The following is an 18,087-nucleotide window of genomic DNA, read 5'->3' as shown; positions in this document are numbered from 1 at the left end:
CTAGATCTTCGTTTGTTTGACGTTGTTTAAATATGCCAAATTGTCTTTGGTCGTCATTTCAAGCTCTTTCTTTTTCTTCTCTTCTGGCTCAAGCTCCATAAATTTAGCCTCAATTTCCGTCGGGTCTATGTAGGTGTAGAAGAAAGCCATGACCGCAAAGATGATACTCACGGCCACCAGGAGAGACGCGAACAACACGTATTCTGCCCACTGCAACAACACATAAACGCAGATGAGCTTATAGCAATACGGATGGCAACAGTAATTGACATTTGATCAGGATTTCGTCAAAAACTAATAGAGCAGTTCATGTGGCATACCTGATCTGGAAGTGAGCCTGCCTCAGCCACGATGAGCACAATGATGTTCCCCACTGTAACAGTCAACAGCCAACCAGCCTGGAGGACTGACTTCATATTGCTTGGTGCCTAAAAGGTAACAGTCAAATTAAACAGTCAAATTATGAGAGAATTATAAATAAAGAGCTCATTTGTATTTTTCGGAGCAAGCCATACCTGTGCATAGGAGAAGTCCAGGCCGGTGACAGAGAAGACCACTTCTCCACAGGTCATCAAAAAGTACTGAATGACCTGCCAGGCCATGTGAATGCCGTTGGGTTCAATATCCTGTATTGCTTTAATGTTCTCGGTACACTGTACACACATTCAGACAGATGGGAATATAAGATTCTAACTATTCCTAATAGTGTTCATAATATAATCGTCGACTGTAAAAACATGACTTACAGATTCTCCAAAACTAAAGGTGCTTGGGATCAGGACTGTGTAGGAGCTTCCGAAGCCCAGCTGCAGGATGTAGTGGCACATCTGTCCTTCTTCATTCACAATAGTAAAGTTGGCTCTGGGAAGGGGGGCATCAAATCAAATCAGTGTAGAAAAGCAGCATAGCAATGGGTTTGCAATCTGTAAAAACAGCTCCATGTATATGCATATGTATATATATATATATATATATTTATATTAGTAACTGTAATACACAATACATAAAACACGACACATACTTGCCGTGGGAAACATTGAGGTAGCCTGATCCTTGTAAGGGAGCGATGAGACCCAGATTATCAGACTTTATTGTGAAGTTCAGATGAGACCTAAAGCCATTCACAAACCTGCAACATATGTTTGCTTCAGTTAGAATAGCTAACAATTTGAAAAGAATATTCAAGAAATTATTTAGAAATGCACTAACCTGATCGCATTCATGCCTTGGTTTGGTTTCTCGGTTATGTCATTAAGCTGTGAACATAACAATTAATCAGAACACACTCAGCATTACAGTAATAATTACTGTATACTCACGACATTAAATTTATCACAATAAATGACACATTTAAGATATTTAATTAAATACCATGATTTAAAAAAAAATATGAATGCAGCACTCACAGTCTGTAGCATTCCATCAGTATTTATCAAAACCGTGTGCCTTGTTTTCTTCTGGAAATAAGCTGTAGCGTTTCTTCCTCCAGCAGAGACTGTAACATTCTCGCTGTCAAGTGTCATATAATCATTAGAAGACTGGGGGAGCAAAACAACATAAAAGAATTTGTAAGACGATTATGTACAGTTAACATACAGCACATATGTATAATGTTTTCTCAACCTACAAGCATTTTTATGTCCCAGGGATTGATTTTTATGAAAAAGTTTTCTTTTCAACATGCACTGCTGTTATGAAGTGTAAGGTCAGTGTTAGGGTGAGTCCCATTTTTTTATGTTTTTGAAGTGTCTTTTGCTCACCAAGACTGCATTTGTTGAATCAAAAATACAATAAAATCATATAACGATGTCAAATATTACTACATTTTAACATAACTTATATTTAAAGATGATTAATTAAACTGATTCATTTATTTCTGTTTTGAGTTGAGTTTTCATGAATTTTCTTAAAATTAATCATACTTTTTATTTTTTGTTTTTGTTCCTTTTATTCCAAAATGATGGTTGTCAAAGTTGTACTGTCCACAATAACAAACAATTTTGACCCAAATAAAGTTTTTTCACATGTTAGTGTGTACTAGGTTACCAAGGAAAGGTTTCAAATTATGTAAAAACGTGTGAAATGTTAATTAATCTTGTATTTAGAATACAAAAATACTAACAATGAAATTAACCACCGTGAGAAAAAGTAGGCTATTTTATTCCAAAAATGTCATTTCCATCACAGAATGCTACTGAATATGTAATTTAAGATGTGGCAATAACACTACGGTCTGAATTTTTATTTATATCAGGAAAAAATCCTATACAATTAGAAAAATATTAGACAAGCTTGGCATGTTTATTGGGCTCGCCAGAAGAAAGCCTCTTGAACTGACGAGACCAGAGTGGAGATGTTTGGCCGTACTTCACAGTGCCACATTTGGTGAAAACTTAAAGAGCATATCAGCACAAACACCTCATACCAAATGTCACACATGCTGGTGCAGGGCTGATGATTTTGGGCTTGTTTTGTAGCCATGGAATCTAGGCTCCTCACAGTCATTCAACCATGAACTCCTCTGTATACCAAAGTATTTTAGAGTCAATGTGAGGCCATCCATCCGACAGCTAAAGTTGGGCCACAATTGGGTCATGCCACAGGACAATGATCCCAAGCACACCAGTCAAAGTCCAGACCTCATCCTGGCTGAAATTATGTGGCGAGAGCTGTGCATAAACAAATGCCCACAAACCTCAATAAGCTGGATCAATAAATAACAGTGGGCCAAAATTCATCCAGAATGATGTGATAGTTTAATAAAATCTCAATAAAGTCATATAGAAAAATCTTATTGCTGGTGAAAGTGGATGTCATGTGATGCTCATCTGAGGTTTTATTTTCAAAATTTTAAGAAAAAATACCAAAAAATTCTAGTAAGATTTTCACATTTTCTGAGTATACGTTTCCAAGCTGTTCATAGTGCCAAAAATTCCCATAATTTAAAAGACACCCATTGTTTACTTTCTTTTAATTATGGTTTTCTAACTCTTTGAAAAACTGTTTAAGTTTGATGTTTCATTGTGTGAACTTACATCAAAGCCAGGAACAGCAAACGGTTCTTGCCCCTCTACTACAACAGGAACTGATGTGTTCTCCAAGTTCAGGAACTTCACCTGGATTTGAGAGCTTGACGGGAAATCGGGCATTGTTTGCTGTTGGATTACAAGACAGGCATGTCAGAAACATACAATTTCTTTTCTTCTCTGTGAATGTACAGTATATCAAATACATTGTGACAATTATTGTACCAGAGTGCTAAGGGCAGAAGGCAGCCAATAAGCATGCTGTAACAATAACAATCTAAAAGAAGCATCAGGTTATGTTTCTCAAACATCATTGCAACATATCTACTAGACTGCTAGGTATCTGTTCCTCACGTCAATTTGAATCTGCAAAAGAGCAGCAGCCACAAATGCTAATGCGGCCAGCAGCATACCAACAGTCATCCTCCGCAGGGGCCTGGGAAACACCACACACACAAAATCACACCGTCAAATAACATATCACAAGGGCAAATTCAGTAAGCATAATCCAGCACTTACTTAAAGTTAATATGGCACTTCTTGATAAGTGGATACACTGCAGAGTCCATGATTGGCACCATTATCACAATCAGTATGGGGTTCACAATCTGCACCAGAATGTAAATAATGAGTACAAATGCACTGTATGTACACTACAATGTACAATATTATCATCACATATTGTCCTGATCATTTCATATCCTGTCAATCATTGTAAAACACAAGTATAGACACATAAAGTAAATCGTGTGTAGAAAAAATCAGTCTCACCTGCATCTGATCTGGCTGAATTATAAACGCTCCCTATGATGATAGAAAGAAAGAAGGGATGTACCATATAAAATATGAAAACATAACTGGACAGATATATGTGCATTCGATAGTTTTCTGCAAACATTTGAACTTACGAAGTTCCCATCCATAGTGGTGGCTTGAAGAGTCCAACGGGAGCCCTGGAAAGACAACAACACTCTCATTTAACATCAAGCCCAAAGACAGATTAGTGTTTGTGCAAGAATGCAGATTTGATTATGGCATTTGTAGCATCATTGTGTTTCTACACTGACCTGCTGGTCAAATAAGGCCCAGAACATTGGCAGAGGAATATAGAGGAACAGAACCTTCAACACCATCTTCACCTGAGCGATCAGGAGTTTCTGTAAAAAGACCGAATGTCTGTGAACTTCTTACTGCATTGAAGAGTTAACTGAGTGCATATATAAAACATTTAATCATGATGGTTTATGTAACATACATCATACTTCTCTTCTGCCCAGTCCATCCAGTGCTCTCTCTTGGGGTATTGCTTACTGCGGTGATTGAAACGGTTCCTAACTGCAAACTATAGAAGATAAAAGAAAACACTCATGCAATTAGACTTTTCCACATGACTTGATGTTACCAAATCAATTACACTACCAGCCAAAGGTTTTTGAACAGTAAGATTGTTTACATTTTTTATTTTTAAGAAGTCCCTTCTGCTCACCAAGACTGCATTTATTTGATTTGTATCAAGAAGTTAATATAGGCTACGTTAATGGAGTTACTGTGCTTAACGCCAGCACATATGTGCCCCCGAACGACAAAACCAGTCAAAAGGGTCAATCTGAAAGATGAATACATTTCCATTGATGTATAGTTGGTTAGGATAGGACAATATTTTTCCCTTTTCCCTCCCTTTTTCCAAAAACGTAATACGTTAAAGAAAAAAAAAGAAAGAAAGCTTCTTAAAGAAAGCATAATTTTGTCTGTGCTCTTACTCCAATGCATTGCATGACTCGCAGCAGGATGTTGCCTTTGGGGGATTCCATAATGTACATGCTGTGGCCTGCGATGAACACAACTGCAGAGAGAAGAAGAGCCTCAGTCGGTCACGGCTCCCACCGCGTGGTCATTAAAGGTATTGCACATTTTAAAATAAATACAAGTAGACCTAGACAGTTTTAACTCACTGAGGGCAACCACCATGAGAGCTGCAGGGACCCCAAAAGCAAGCGGGAAACAACTTTGCTTTGAGTAGATACCACACTCTTGAGCTGACAAATACACACAAAGACAAGACATATTGTTCATATGCATTTTTTTACCAATCTACCATGTATTACCAACAAAAGTAAAAGATGCGGTTACACTTTATCTTAAGGTGTCCTTGTTACAGTGTAATTCTACATTTAAGTACTGAGTGATATTAATTAACTACATGTACTTACTACATGGTTAGGGTTAGGATTAGGGTTACTTGCATGTAATTATGCATAATTTATTGTTATTACAATAGTTAGCACATGTAACTTGTTTAATAAGGACACCTTAAAACAAAGTGTTACCAAAGTTGCTGTTCAGATTGTAATTACTGTAAATACACACCTCTCAGGATGGGTGTGATGAGAGTGGAGAGAAGACTGCCAGCGTTAATGGACAGATAAAAGATGGAAAAGAAAGTACTTCTTTGTTTTTCCTGAAATCAAATAAAAATCATTATTAATATAATTATATTATATACCCTACTATTCAAACATTTGGGGTAGGTCATTTTTTTTCAATGTTTTATTATTACTCTTTAATTATTTATTTGTATTACAATATTATTACATTGTAAAGTGATGGCTTCAATTTTATTAGATTGTTCCTGTGATAGTAAAGTTAGTGTTTAGCGTCTTACAGTCCTTCAGAATATACTGATTTGGTGCTTAAGAAACATTTCTTATTATTATTAGAATTGAAAATATGTGTGTTGCTTAATATTTTTGTGATGGCAATGCTACATTGAATGCATTGATGAATTTTGATAAATTTGATCAATTCTTGCTGAATAAAGTGTTATTTCTTTTAAACAACAATAAAATATTTTGTAAACCTGTCTGTATCATAATAAAAATATAACTTTAGGATTTGAAGCCAATAAGACTGCATTACTTGTTGAGTTCCTCAGAAGTTTCTACTGGCTGAAAACATGGAAAAAATGTTACAATAAGAGGAATTCTGACTTTTTACCCTAATCATATTGTAACATTTAGTCTAAAATATGCAGATTTCACACTTTGACCTTTGGCCCTTAGACTTTAAATCCCTGTGGCAGGGATGGGGGCTAAAACTCACTTAAGTATCCCTATTTGTTAATCTCTAACACTTAATATCAGACTTAACCTTTAACTGATAAATGCTGATTTACACACAATAATGTCTGCTATTCTTGAATGCAGTACATCCTCTTTAATAGGGTGTGTGTGTGTTTGTGTGTATGTGTGTGAGGGTCCACATGCCTGATGATCTTCAAACTGATCTCCTCCGAACGCTGCCACACAGGGTTTAATACCTCCAGTTCCCAAGGCAATGAGCATGAGTCCCAGCATGGACATGGCACTAAAATAAAAATGAAGAAATTCAAATTCACACCAAATAATGTGTTAGAAATCACATAATAACATTGTCAGTATTTAAAATGATTGCTCTATGTAGCACCTATAAAGAGTATGCTACTTTTAACTTTACTTTAACGTTTGCAATAATATAATTAAAAAAATTCCCAAGCAGTAACTCACGTATGGAAGGTCATGTTGTCTGGTGTACCGTCTCTGTTAGTATCTGTGATATCATGGATGGCACTGATAGCCATGATCACCTGGCCAATGGTGTATACTACGGACAGATACACGATAGTCCTGCGAAAAGTGGAGAATGGAGGTCATGTTAATACATATATGTATTATAGTAGAAAAAAAAATCATAGTCTAATGTTGTTGAACTAAGCATTTTGACTGACAGTGTACTTCGTACAAGTGCATAAACTGGGGTCCGGTGACCGCCAGGAAGCCACAAGGTGGTGCTAAGTAAATTTTCAGGGGGAAAAGTTATTTAAAAAATAAGATTTTTTTTTTTTTGACTTGACTTGACTTTAATTGGATCAGTATTGCTTTTAGTCCTAGTTAATAGTATGTTATTGTGAATAATTTCCCATCCCTAAAACTCACTTGAACTTGCCCAGCCATGAGTCTGCAATGATGGCCCCCAGGATGGGTGTTAGGTAGCACAGAGCCACGAAGGTGTGGTAGATAGTGGTGGACAAATCATTGTCCCAACCGATAAAATACTTGAAGTACAGCACCAGCACCGCTGCGACACACAGAGACAGGAAAGAAGAGCACAGTTAAAGAGATGAGTGACACGTACTAAGAAGTAAAGAATGAGAAATACTGATCTATGTGAATGAACAAGTAAAACAGAGCAAAAAGTTCACTTCATTTCATGTGTTTGGGCTCACCTTTCATGCCATAGTAGGAGAATCGCTCACAGAATTCATTCACCACAATGAAAAATATACTGATAGGATATCCCAAGCAACTTGGCTACAACAAAAAACCACAGCTCAATTAAAATAATTCCTAATAACTTGTATTTTGTCAAATTAGTTCTGTATATTTTTGTATTCTTACTAATTGTGCTGATATAACATATTTATTGTGTAACTAAAAATAAATGATTAAATTGAACAAAATAAAAATAGTAATTCTGTGAGTCACTAGCACAGAAATAAGTCTTACACTATTATTGGTCTTCTTTGTCCTTTGTTCCTCTTTGTCTGCAGAAATGGAGTGAAATGTCATTAAAATAGCTCTAATATGGATTCAGTTTCAATTTACTGAATTCAAATGCTATTTCAAACATTGTCACACTGTAACATTTATGAACAATTAGTGCACTGCCCTATATATGCAAAAAAAACACACACATTTACTCTCCATGTACTAACCCAGAGTTAAAAGGGATAATTATTATTATATTGTTCCATATCAACATCCAGGTTTACTCACCTGTCATGATTACTGCTTTGCCTGAGGCTGTCTTCTAGTCCTCTCGTAAAGAATATCCTTTAGTAGAGAGACACACACTCACACTCGCTCTCTCTTTCACACACACACACACACACACACACAACCCGGAACAGACAGAGTTGTAATCTGAGAGAGACAGGTAACTGGGTTTTATAGACTCTGGACAATAAAATGTATCCTCGGCTACCCCTGGGTTAAAATGAGATCGACGTAGATGTTTATGACAGTGTTTGTAACTGTGTGTGTGCGTATGAGTGGGTGCAGTTTAGTTATTCATGGCAGTCTTATCAATTTATACTGAAAATCAAATCATGTGAACGTTTGGCCTTTGTAATAAGATAGGCAAGTTAATGAGTAATTAATATACTAATTATTTTATAATAAAAAAAATACAGAAAAGTGCAAAATGGCATTGTTTTCCTTTAAATTTTTTATTTTTATTTTTAAAACCAATGTGAATAAATGTATTCTTAAATAAACTTTATTTAAAAACTATTTCAAGTCACTTTTCTGATGTAAGAATTATTACTGGGTTAAAATCCTGTGTTTATCTAACAAAACCTTATAATTTGAATTATAATGAATGGTAAATGAAGGCTGATTTATTATACTTTTTTTAATTTAAATTTAAATGTAATTTAATTTAATAAAACATTTTATTTTGTTGATTAGATATGCTAGATAATGTTGGAACTTCATAAAATTGCCAACACATCATTTGACTGTTCTTAATAACCCTAATAACACCATTTATTACCCCGTCCAGATATAACTCCATAACACAAATGCAGCAACTGCATGTATAAACAGTATTATATTTTATTGTTAAAATGTACTGACTGTGAATTTGGAGTGATGTGAACGACACTTTCTGAAAGCACATCGTCAGCTGATATACAATGTTAAAATGGCTTACTTGAGCTGGAAAGCTGAAGTTTGGAGAGCTGTAAATCATTGGAAGAGAGAGGTAAACACACTGCCCTCATCCACACAGAGATGTTGCTGCGATACAATGGCGACAGAGGTGGAGAGGGCAGGGGAGTACGGCGTGATCAAGTGTGTGTGTGTGTGTGTGTGTAGACTGAGAGCAAGTCAGCAGGTTTCATTCAGAACTCACTTTAAAAAAAAACTGAATCTGATACTTTGTCAATATTGTCTATCTCTTCTAAACCTTATATAGAATATATGGTTATATAAAATTGCCAGGATTCGGATATGAGAGCATAAATGATGGGCTGTATGTATTTCCAGTCATGCTAAATGCCTCACAATCAGGGGTAAGAATAATGCAGTGTGTTCGGCCATAAACCATACATAAAAAACCATAACTATTACATAGATGAGGTTGTATAGATCAGGTTTTAATGATCTCACGGTTGGTAAATAATAAAGTTCACAGTAGTAGAGATAAAGTATGTTTAATGGAAGCAACTGATAAGAATGATAACCACATGAAAACTGATGTAAGATAATACATTTTATTCAGAGATTTTAGAGACATTAATATATTTCCAGAACAGATTCTTTTAAATAAAAATACCCCCCCCCCCCTCCATTTTAAACCCTTGATATAAAACAATTTACATTTAAACAAACATAAACGGTTATAAAAATCTTTCTGTTTATCTGTTTTGTCCATACAGTATATATTTAGATATTTCACATCTAGCCTTTTCACTTTGGCAAGAGATCTTCAGGAACCAAAACAGGACAAAGAAAGAGAATTATTGCACTCCGCTTCAAAGAAACAGCAACTGTTTCTTGGCTTTTAATGAATAAAAGGAAAAAAATGATGGATGTGTGGATTAAAAAGCTTGAGTGGCTCAGGTGATCGTGGGTATTTTGTACAGTAAAGCTTTCTGCTACACTTAAGCACAGTTATATTCTCTTCTCAACTACTCAAGGGACGGCTGCTGCTTTAGACACAGGAAGTGATGTCGAAGACTCTCTTTTAGCACAGAGCAGCAAAAAAAAAAAAAAATACAGAATTGGGGAATATATGGAAAGATGAAGCATTACGTTTAAGGAATGTGAATGTAAAAATGCAGATTTTTCAAGTTGTTCTGGTTGTGTAAGAAATAAAAGTGATAGTCTCCACAGGAAACTCCTGTGAATGGAGGACTGGAGTGGATGAGAGAAGAACAAAAGCTACACGAGTCATATGGGGATAGTATGTAGACATTCCAAAGACCGGACACACCTGCTGTATCCCAGAGTCCTGGATGCTGATTGATGGACACTCCTCGAATCATTCAGGAGTGTCAGACAATGAAATTCCATTCTTTCCTTGTTCTTTTGTTTTTGATGCATTTCAGTCAGTCTGCTCGATTTTCTGTCTGTGGGCAAGGTCAGAAGTTTAAGGCCAGGGGTGAGAGTCACACGGTGGAGGCGGAGCTAGGAATGCCATGGAGGGTGGTGCCGCTGGGGGTGCCACTGATGGCATTGAAAATATGCAGCGAATCAGAAAGAGAGCTCTTGGTTCCGCCCTCCACAGTGGAGATCTGATGTAGAGGAAGAGTTCAGGGTGAGAAAGAACAGATCAAGCTGACACTTGAACTGTACTGTATTGTTTTTCAAGTCTGATTAATTGTGTGCATTATTACCATCCGATCTACAGAGGCCAGCACAAAAGAGAGAACAAATATCATGAATATTAAAAATTAACCAAACATTCAGGGTAACCTACTAGTGTACTTGTGGCAAATTTTTTTGAAATATTATGTTTTTTAAATGTTTTTAAAGAAGTCTCTTATGCTCACCAAATCTGTGTTTGTTTGATTAAAAATACAAATAAATACAGAAAAAAATACAGTAAAAACCGCAATATTATGAGATATTATAGGTTAAAGTAACTGTTTTTTATATTTGTTGCTTAATATTTTATGGAAACTATGACAAATTACCATTGTTTAACATAAAAAATAATATACATGAAATTGATCAATAAAGACATTGATAATGTTACAAAAAAATATTATTAAATAATGCTGTGAGTGAACTTTCTATCCAAAGAATCCTGAAAAACTGTTTCCACAAAAAAAGATGAAATATTAGGCAAGATATAATATGATAATAATACAGTAATAATAGAAACCATTATTAATAATTCAGCACTAAATCAGCATATAAGTTTAATTACTGAAGCTACTGAAAATGTAGCTTTGTCATCAATTACATTTTAAAATACTTTCAAATGGAAAACAGTTACTTTCATTTGTATTAATATTTAATAACATCAGTGTTTTTACTGTATTTTTGATTCAGTAAATGTAGCCTGGGTGAGACTTCTTTTTAAAGACACACTTTCAAAGTGTGTTTCTGCTTGCATAAGCGAAACAAGATCTGCGATGTGCCACTGTGTATGGGTACCTGTTCATGCATGATGTGGGAAAGCTCTCTGGCCAGGTCTTTGTAACTGGCTTTCATCTCGTCATGATATTCCTGTTGGTCCTCCTTGATCAACCTTTCGTTCACAGCTAGAGCCTGGCCACATGCTTCAACAAACTGCCTGCATACACAAACACCATATACACATACATATAAGAAAGCTGGTGCTTGTGTGGAGACTTTTAGAAGGCATTTCAAATGGTGTTCATTTACCTGAAGACCTCTTTAAGCTGTTTGACTTTGTTATCTGGGTATTTTTTGGCGCAGGCGTCATCAAGGAAAGCTCTGGCATATGCAAGTGGCCCAGCATTGACCTGAAGAGAAAGGTCAGTTTAAACCTGAGTGTGTGATATAATAGTGAAAGCGTATTTGGGGGAAGGCTTGCTGCTCTTGTGGGAATTAAATGGCTAAAAATGTCTTCATGCAAAAATGTAAATCCATGCAAAATTGCCCTACAAGGAAGAAAGGAACTGAATAATGTCTTAAGTGAATTCTAAACATGCCAAGCTTGGGGTAAAAATGTGAGTGTGAATCAACACAATTGCTTTATTTCTATATCTAGTGTGGTGCCTTGTTGTCTATTGTCTACTGACTGATTTTATTGTTAGAAGTCACCAAGTTGTTGCATTATTAGTCTAAAGAAGACATTCCTACTGTTGAATTCCATATTTTTGGTGGGCTGCAAAACTAAATATAATTAAAGCTGCAAGCAGCGATGAAAGGGCCCTCGCACCCGGGCTCATGACCACCCGGTTCCCATAGGAGGAACAGTGAACGTTGGGCCAAATGCTTATAAAATAGTAAATATTTGTGCCATATTTCCTGCTGCCAAAAGGTGGCGCTATGATTATAACTGAATATCGGCATGTTAATGTCTTCAGGCCAGGAGTCTTACCAAACATGCAAAGTTTTAGGATGATCAGACATCTCATGTTTAAGTTAATATAAAATAAGTAATTTCCTGTTGCCAGCAGGCGGCACTATACTTATAATTGAATATTGGCCTTTAGTTGTGTTTAGGCGAGTACTCTTATAAAACATGTGAAGTTTGGGTCAGATTGGGAATTGTATGCATGAGTTACAACAACTTCCTGTTTCTTAGTATTAATAGCATCCTTTAGCACATAGTAAGTGTTGATAGAATGTTTGAAAACATTTCTAGCATAATTAGCACACAATGGCATATTTTACTGTGTTGCAAATAGTGTATAAAAGTGTTAAACCTGACACTTCCTGTTGCCAACAGGTGGTGTTATGACTATAACCATATATGGTCATGTTGATGTATTCAGGACAGGACCCTTGTCAAACGTGTGAAGTTTGGGGCAGATTGGACATTGCTTGCCTGAGTTACAGCAACTTCCTTTTTCACTGCATAAGTAGCATGCTTTAGCACTTAGCTAAGTGTTGCTAGCATGTTTTAGTATGCTTCTAGAATGTTGCCAGCCTATTTAATACTTGTTGATGCTTTTTATTATTTTGCAAGGAGTCCATAACAGTGTTAAACATGCCACTTCCTGTTGCTATTAGGTGGCGCTATGACTATAATCGAATACGGGCATGTTGATGTGTTCAGGACAGGACTCTTATCAAACTTGTTCAAATTGGGGCAGATTGGACACTGTATGCCTGACTTGCAATAAATTCCTGATTCACTGCAGTAATATGATGCTTTAGCATTTAGATAAGTGTTGCTAACATGTTTTAGTATGTTTCTAGCATGCTGCCAGTGCATTTATCACTTGCTGGCACTTTTTAATATGTTGCTAGGAGTCCATAACAGTGTTACATATGACACTTCCTGTTATCAACTGGTGGCGCTATGACTATAACCGAATATGCGCATGTTGATGTGTTCAGTACAGGAGGCTTGTCAAACGTGTGAAGTTTGGAGCAGATCGGACGTTGCTAGCCTGAGTTACAGCAACTTCCTTATTCAATGCTATATTTGCATGCTTTAGCACTTAGCTAAGCATTGCTAGCAAGTTTTATTATGTTTATAGCATGTTGCCAGACTATTTAACACTTTTTGACACTTTTTAATTTGTTCCTAGGAGTCCATAACAGTGTTGACCTTGTGACTTCCTGTTACCAGCATGTGGTGCTATGACTATAACTGAATTTGGTCTTGGGTATTTGTTCGGAACAAAACACCTATCACACGTGTGAAGTTTGGGGAAGATCGGACATTGCTTGTCTGAGTTACAGCAACTTCCTTTTTCACTGCATTAGTAGCATGCTTTAGCACTTAGCTAAGTGTTGCTAGCATGTATTAGTATGTATCTATCATGATGCCAGCTTATTTAACACTTGTTGACACTTTTTAATATGTTCCTAGGAGTCCATAAGAGTGTTAACCATGTAACTTCCTGTTACCAGCAGGTGGCGCTATGACTATAACTGTATTTGGTCATGGGTGTTTGCTCAGGACAGAACACCTATCACACGTGTGAAGTTTGGGGAAGATCGGACATTGCTTGCTTGAGTTACAGCAACTTCCTGTTTCATGGCGAAACATCAAACTTTGTCAGGCCGCCAGGGACACACCCCTTGATGAAAACTCAAAACCTTCGCAATTTAACATCATAAAGGTCTTATGATGACCTATTATTATGAAAACTGTAGGAGGAGTTCGTCAAAGTACGAGGCATGGAAATGGCAAAAACTGCACAAAAATCAGGAAATTCAAAATAACTTACTTCCTGTTGGGTTTTGGATTTTGTACCAAGAGACTTTTTTGTAGATAATGGTGTGCTACAAGTGTGTACCGATTTTCGTGCATGTACGTGAAACGTAGCAACTCCGTTGAAATATAACAGGTGGCGCTATTGAGCCATTTTGCCACACCCACTTCTGAAACCTATATCAGATGTAAATTTTCGCCAGTCCTTATGCGTGTGCAAAGTTTCGTGAGTTTTAGAGCATGTTTAGGCCCTCAAAAATGCGATTCATTTCGGAGAAGAAGAAGAAGAAGAAGAAGAAGAAGAAGAAGAAGAAGAAGTAGAAACGGAGCAATTCCAATAGGGTCCTCGCACTGCAGTGCTCGGGCCCTAAATATAGTTTTTTTACACTACCACTTGAAAATTTGGGGTCTATAAGATGTGTATTTTGAATAAATATGTTCTATTATGTTTTTTTTTACATTTTGATAAAATATTGCATCCTTGCTGAATAAAAGTATTATTTCATTTTTATTTAATAAAAAATATGTAAAATAGGTGTTTTCTGATAAAAAAAGTAAATAAAATAAAATGATACCATGACATAATTTTCAAAGTTTTCATGCCACTTGGATTTTATTTTATTATTTTATTTGTTAAAATAAAGTTTTCATGCTACTTAATTGTCATTTTTTTATTATTTTATTTTACATCTTCTCATTGGCTAATAGTTTAAATATTAGCATGTTGCTTATATATTACATTTATATACTAAAAAGCAGAAAAAAGCGCATATAAATAATGGGTAAAATATTTATTCAAATGGTGCACTTTAATCAAAATAACTGATAATTTTTAATACTGAATAAAATGTATTTAAAATTGACATTTTGCACAAATTTCTTATGACATACTATATCTTGAATGTAATATTTGTTAAATTCATTGCAGTGCATTCTGGAATCAAATGGTACAGTGTTTTACCTAAACAAAATAAAGTATCTTTGTCACAGGCTCTGCATCACGATGCCTAAAAGTGTTGGCTAGGTTGCTTTTGGAACAGGCCAATAATGTGTGTTCATATGCATCCCACACACACCTGTACACTAATGCTTCCCTGCAGCTTAAGTTGCAGGCGGATCATGTCAACCTCACTGGCTGCACAAAGGGCTCCGAGTTCTGCCACCTTCCCGCTCATCTCATCTATGGCCACCTCGATGGGACTCAGGTCTGTGTGGTGCTGATACATCACCGCTATGCGCTTCTTTACATATGGGAAACAGTGTGTGGCTGAAACAGAGAGATAGGAGAAGACAGAGTAAATAAACATTAAGTGAATGCAGTAGTAAGTTCAGAGAAGGGATGGCTAGAAGAACAAACACATTAAGGACCCAGCTGAAATCTACTCATGTTTGTGCAGTAATCAGGATTTATGTTCCATGCGGATGGCACACCTTGAAACTGAGAAAAAGTGGTTTATTTAGAACACACTCTCTAAGAAGGTCATTCTGCCTCAGTGGCCAGATCTGGTAGGAAAAATGATCACAGGATGAAGATCAGGGTTCAACTTTGAATTTTTATGGTTGCTTTTGCAACACTAAACAACACTAACAACTTGACACAAAGTCATGGATTAATTGTTTTTGAACACAACTGCAGCCCAGAGCTCAAGATCAGGGTGTAAATACAGACTAAAATGTAATCATTAAAGATTAGTGTTCAAGGAATAGCTGGGTAAATCAATGGATTACACCATATGGAGGCCGAGGACATATGTTCATGAAGTCTTGTTTCCCTGCGAATGGGTTCACTTATATGGTGAATGAAATAAACCAACGATTTAAGGAAGTTACGGATTAAGGAATTACATGTACTCTACAATTCAAAAGTTTGTGGTCAGAGCTTTCTTTCTTTCAGGAAAAACCCCTCAACAGCAGCAGTGATTGGCAATACAATATGAACACAAAAAGTACTTTTTTTATGTAAAGTTGGGACTTCATTTTTAATCATATTTTACAATTTTACTGTATTTTTTATCAAATGTTTGCATCTTTTGTGCACATGAATACATACAGAATCGATTCTCAAAGTGCTTTCAAATCAAGTTTTTTTTTTTTTTAAATAGTGTGTTTTAAAATTACTTTTGAAAATACAGGTCCTTCTCAAAAAATTAGCATATTGTGATAAAGTTCATTATTTTCCATAATGTAATGATAAAAATTAAACTTTCATATATTTTAGATTCATTGCACACCAACTGAAATATTTCAGGTCTTTTATTGTTTTAATACTGATGATTTTGGCATACAGCTCATGAAAACCCAAAATTCCTATCTCAAAAAATTAGCATATCATGAAAAGGTTCTCTAAACAAGCTATTAACCTAATCATCTGAATCAACTAATTAACTCTAAACACCTGCAAAAGATTCCTGAGGCTTTTAAAAACTCCCAGCCTGGTTCATTACTCAAAACCGCAATCATGGGTAAGACTGCTGACCAGAAGGCCATCATTGACACCCTCAAGCAAGAAGGTAAGACACAGAAAGAAATTTCTGAACGAACAGGCTGTTCCCAGAGTGCTGTATCAAGGTACCTCAGTGGGAAGTCTGTGGGAAGGAAAAAGTGTTTGCAAAAAACGCTGCACAACGAGAAGAGGTGACCGGACCCTGAGGAAGATTGTGGAGAAGGACCGATTCCAGACCTTGGGGGACCTGTGGAAGCAGTGGACTGAGTCTGGAGTAGAAACATCCAGAGCCACCGTGCACAGGCGTGAGCAGGAAATGGGCTACAGGTGCCGCATTCCCCAGGTCAAGCCACTTTTGAACCAGAAACAGCGGCAGAAGCGCCTGAACTGGGCTACAGAGAAGCAGCACTGGACTTTTGGACAAATTCTGCATGTCATTCGGAAATCAGGGTGCCAGAGTCTGGAGGAAGACTGGGGAGAAGGAAATGCCAAAATACCTGAAGTCCAGTGTCAATTACCCACAGTCAGTGATGGTCTGGGGTGCCATGTCAGCTGCTGGTGTTTGTCCACTGTGTTTTATCAAGGGCAGGGTCAATGCAGCTAGCTATCAGGAGATTTTGGAGCACTTCATGCTTCCATCTGCTGAAAATCTTTATGGAGATGAAGATTCCATTTTTCAGCACGACCTGGCACCTACTCACAGTGCCAAAACCACTGGTAAATGGTTTACTGACCATGGTATTACTGTGCTCAATTGGTCTGCCAACTCTCCTGACCTGAACCCCATAGAGAATCTGTGGGATATTGTGAAGAGAAAGTTGAGAGACGCAAGACCCAACACTCTGGATGAGCTTAAGGCCGCTATCGAAGCATCCTGGGCCTCCATAAAACCTCAGCAGTGCCACAGGCTGATTGCCTCCATGCCACGCCGCATTGAAGCAGTCATTTCTGCAAAAGGATTCCCGACCAAGTATTGAGTGCATAACTGAACATAATTATTTGAAGGTTGACTTTTTTTGTATTAAAAACACTTTTCTTTTATTGGTCGGATGAAATATGCTAATTTTTTTAGACAGGCATTTTGGGTTTTCATGAGCTGTATGCCAAAATCATCAGTATTAAAACAATAAAAGACCTGAAATATTTCAGTTGGTGTGCAATGAATCTAAAATATATGAAAGTTTAATTTTTATCATTACATTATGGAAAATAGTGAACTTTATCACAATATGCAAATTTTTGGAGAAGGACCTGTATATTAATAGTCTTGTCTGTCTAACAAAACATGAAACTCTTTGCGAAACCACGATGACCCATGCTGAACTGATTGCAGCTTCTTTTTCAAATTCAGTGCTATGTAATCAGAATTACAATGTATTTTAGAACTGGTGATTGATCTGTAGTATGTGCATTTATGGGCATGTTCATTAAGGCTAATGAAAACAGCATGTTGAAAAATACTGTACTACAGTACTAGAAAGCCATCATCACATAACTAAAAGTGATCCAGTAGCATGGATGAGCACAGTTAGCTAACCATACTAAAGTGGAAATGTAACTGGAACCATTCCTCACCATGATCAGAACCTTTCGGCTAGATGGCAGACAAACAGAGACACAAGGGTTTTATTGTTAACTTAAGTTTTGTAGCATAAAAAAACCTAAATGTTCACTTCTTCTGTTATGTGTGTTCTTTGTATTAACTGCAGTATCTGT

General features: G+C 36.5%; 2 protein-coding genes across 2 annotated transcripts in view; both read right to left on the bottom strand.

The window, feature by feature from the left end:
* Positions 1 to 8,018, bottom strand: LOC132161424 (solute carrier family 15 member 1-like). The gene is made up of 23 exons (XM_059571452.1): positions 7,838 to 8,018; positions 7,568 to 7,605; positions 7,288 to 7,372; positions 6,998 to 7,139; positions 6,569 to 6,688; positions 6,290 to 6,389; positions 5,394 to 5,484; positions 4,979 to 5,062; positions 4,787 to 4,869; positions 4,282 to 4,368; positions 4,094 to 4,183; positions 3,935 to 3,979; positions 3,798 to 3,830; positions 3,546 to 3,634; positions 3,381 to 3,462; positions 3,036 to 3,155; positions 1,407 to 1,538; positions 1,210 to 1,256; positions 1,022 to 1,129; positions 747 to 861; positions 516 to 653; positions 321 to 428; positions 1 to 210 (listed from the first exon to the last, which is right to left on the bottom strand). Exons 1-23 carry the CDS (start codon positions 7,842 to 7,844, stop codon positions 1 to 3), a joined length of 2,154 nt encoding a protein of 717 aa, XP_059427435.1. The 5' UTR covers positions 7,845 to 8,018.
* A 1,945-nt stretch (positions 8,019 to 9,963) lies between these two features.
* Positions 9,964 to 18,087, bottom strand: part of LOC132161423 (dedicator of cytokinesis protein 9-like) — a 115,264-nt gene continuing 107,140 nt past the window's right edge. Inside the window, exons 50-53 of the mRNA XM_059571451.1 lie at positions 15,005 to 15,195; positions 11,459 to 11,559; positions 11,228 to 11,366; positions 9,964 to 10,359 (exon numbers count right to left, since the gene is read on the bottom strand). Coding sequence (XP_059427434.1) covers positions 10,234 to 10,359; positions 11,228 to 11,366; positions 11,459 to 11,559; positions 15,005 to 15,195 — 557 coding nt within the window. The 3' untranslated portion in view covers positions 9,964 to 10,233. The remainder of the gene's footprint in view (positions 10,360 to 11,227; positions 11,367 to 11,458; positions 11,560 to 15,004; positions 15,196 to 18,087) is intronic.

The sequence above is a fragment of the Carassius carassius genome, chromosome 17 (assembly GCF_963082965.1).
Source record: "Carassius carassius chromosome 17, fCarCar2.1, whole genome shotgun sequence".
Classification (NCBI taxonomy): Eukaryota; Metazoa; Chordata; class Actinopteri; order Cypriniformes; family Cyprinidae; genus Carassius; species Carassius carassius.
Note: the sequence above shows the minus strand (reverse complement) of the source record. Positions and strands in the feature narration are given on the sequence as shown.

Coding starts and splice junctions, on each gene's coding strand:
- LOC132161424 (XM_059571452.1), bottom strand. Junction 6,390..6,568: donor GACAACATGACCTTCCATAC/GTGAGTTACTGC, acceptor TTTTTATTTTAG/TGCCATGTCCATGCTGGGAC. Junction 4,870..4,978: donor TCTCATGGTGGTTGCCCTCA/GTGAGTTAAAAC, acceptor TTCTCTCTGCAG/TTGTGTTCATCGCAGGCCAC.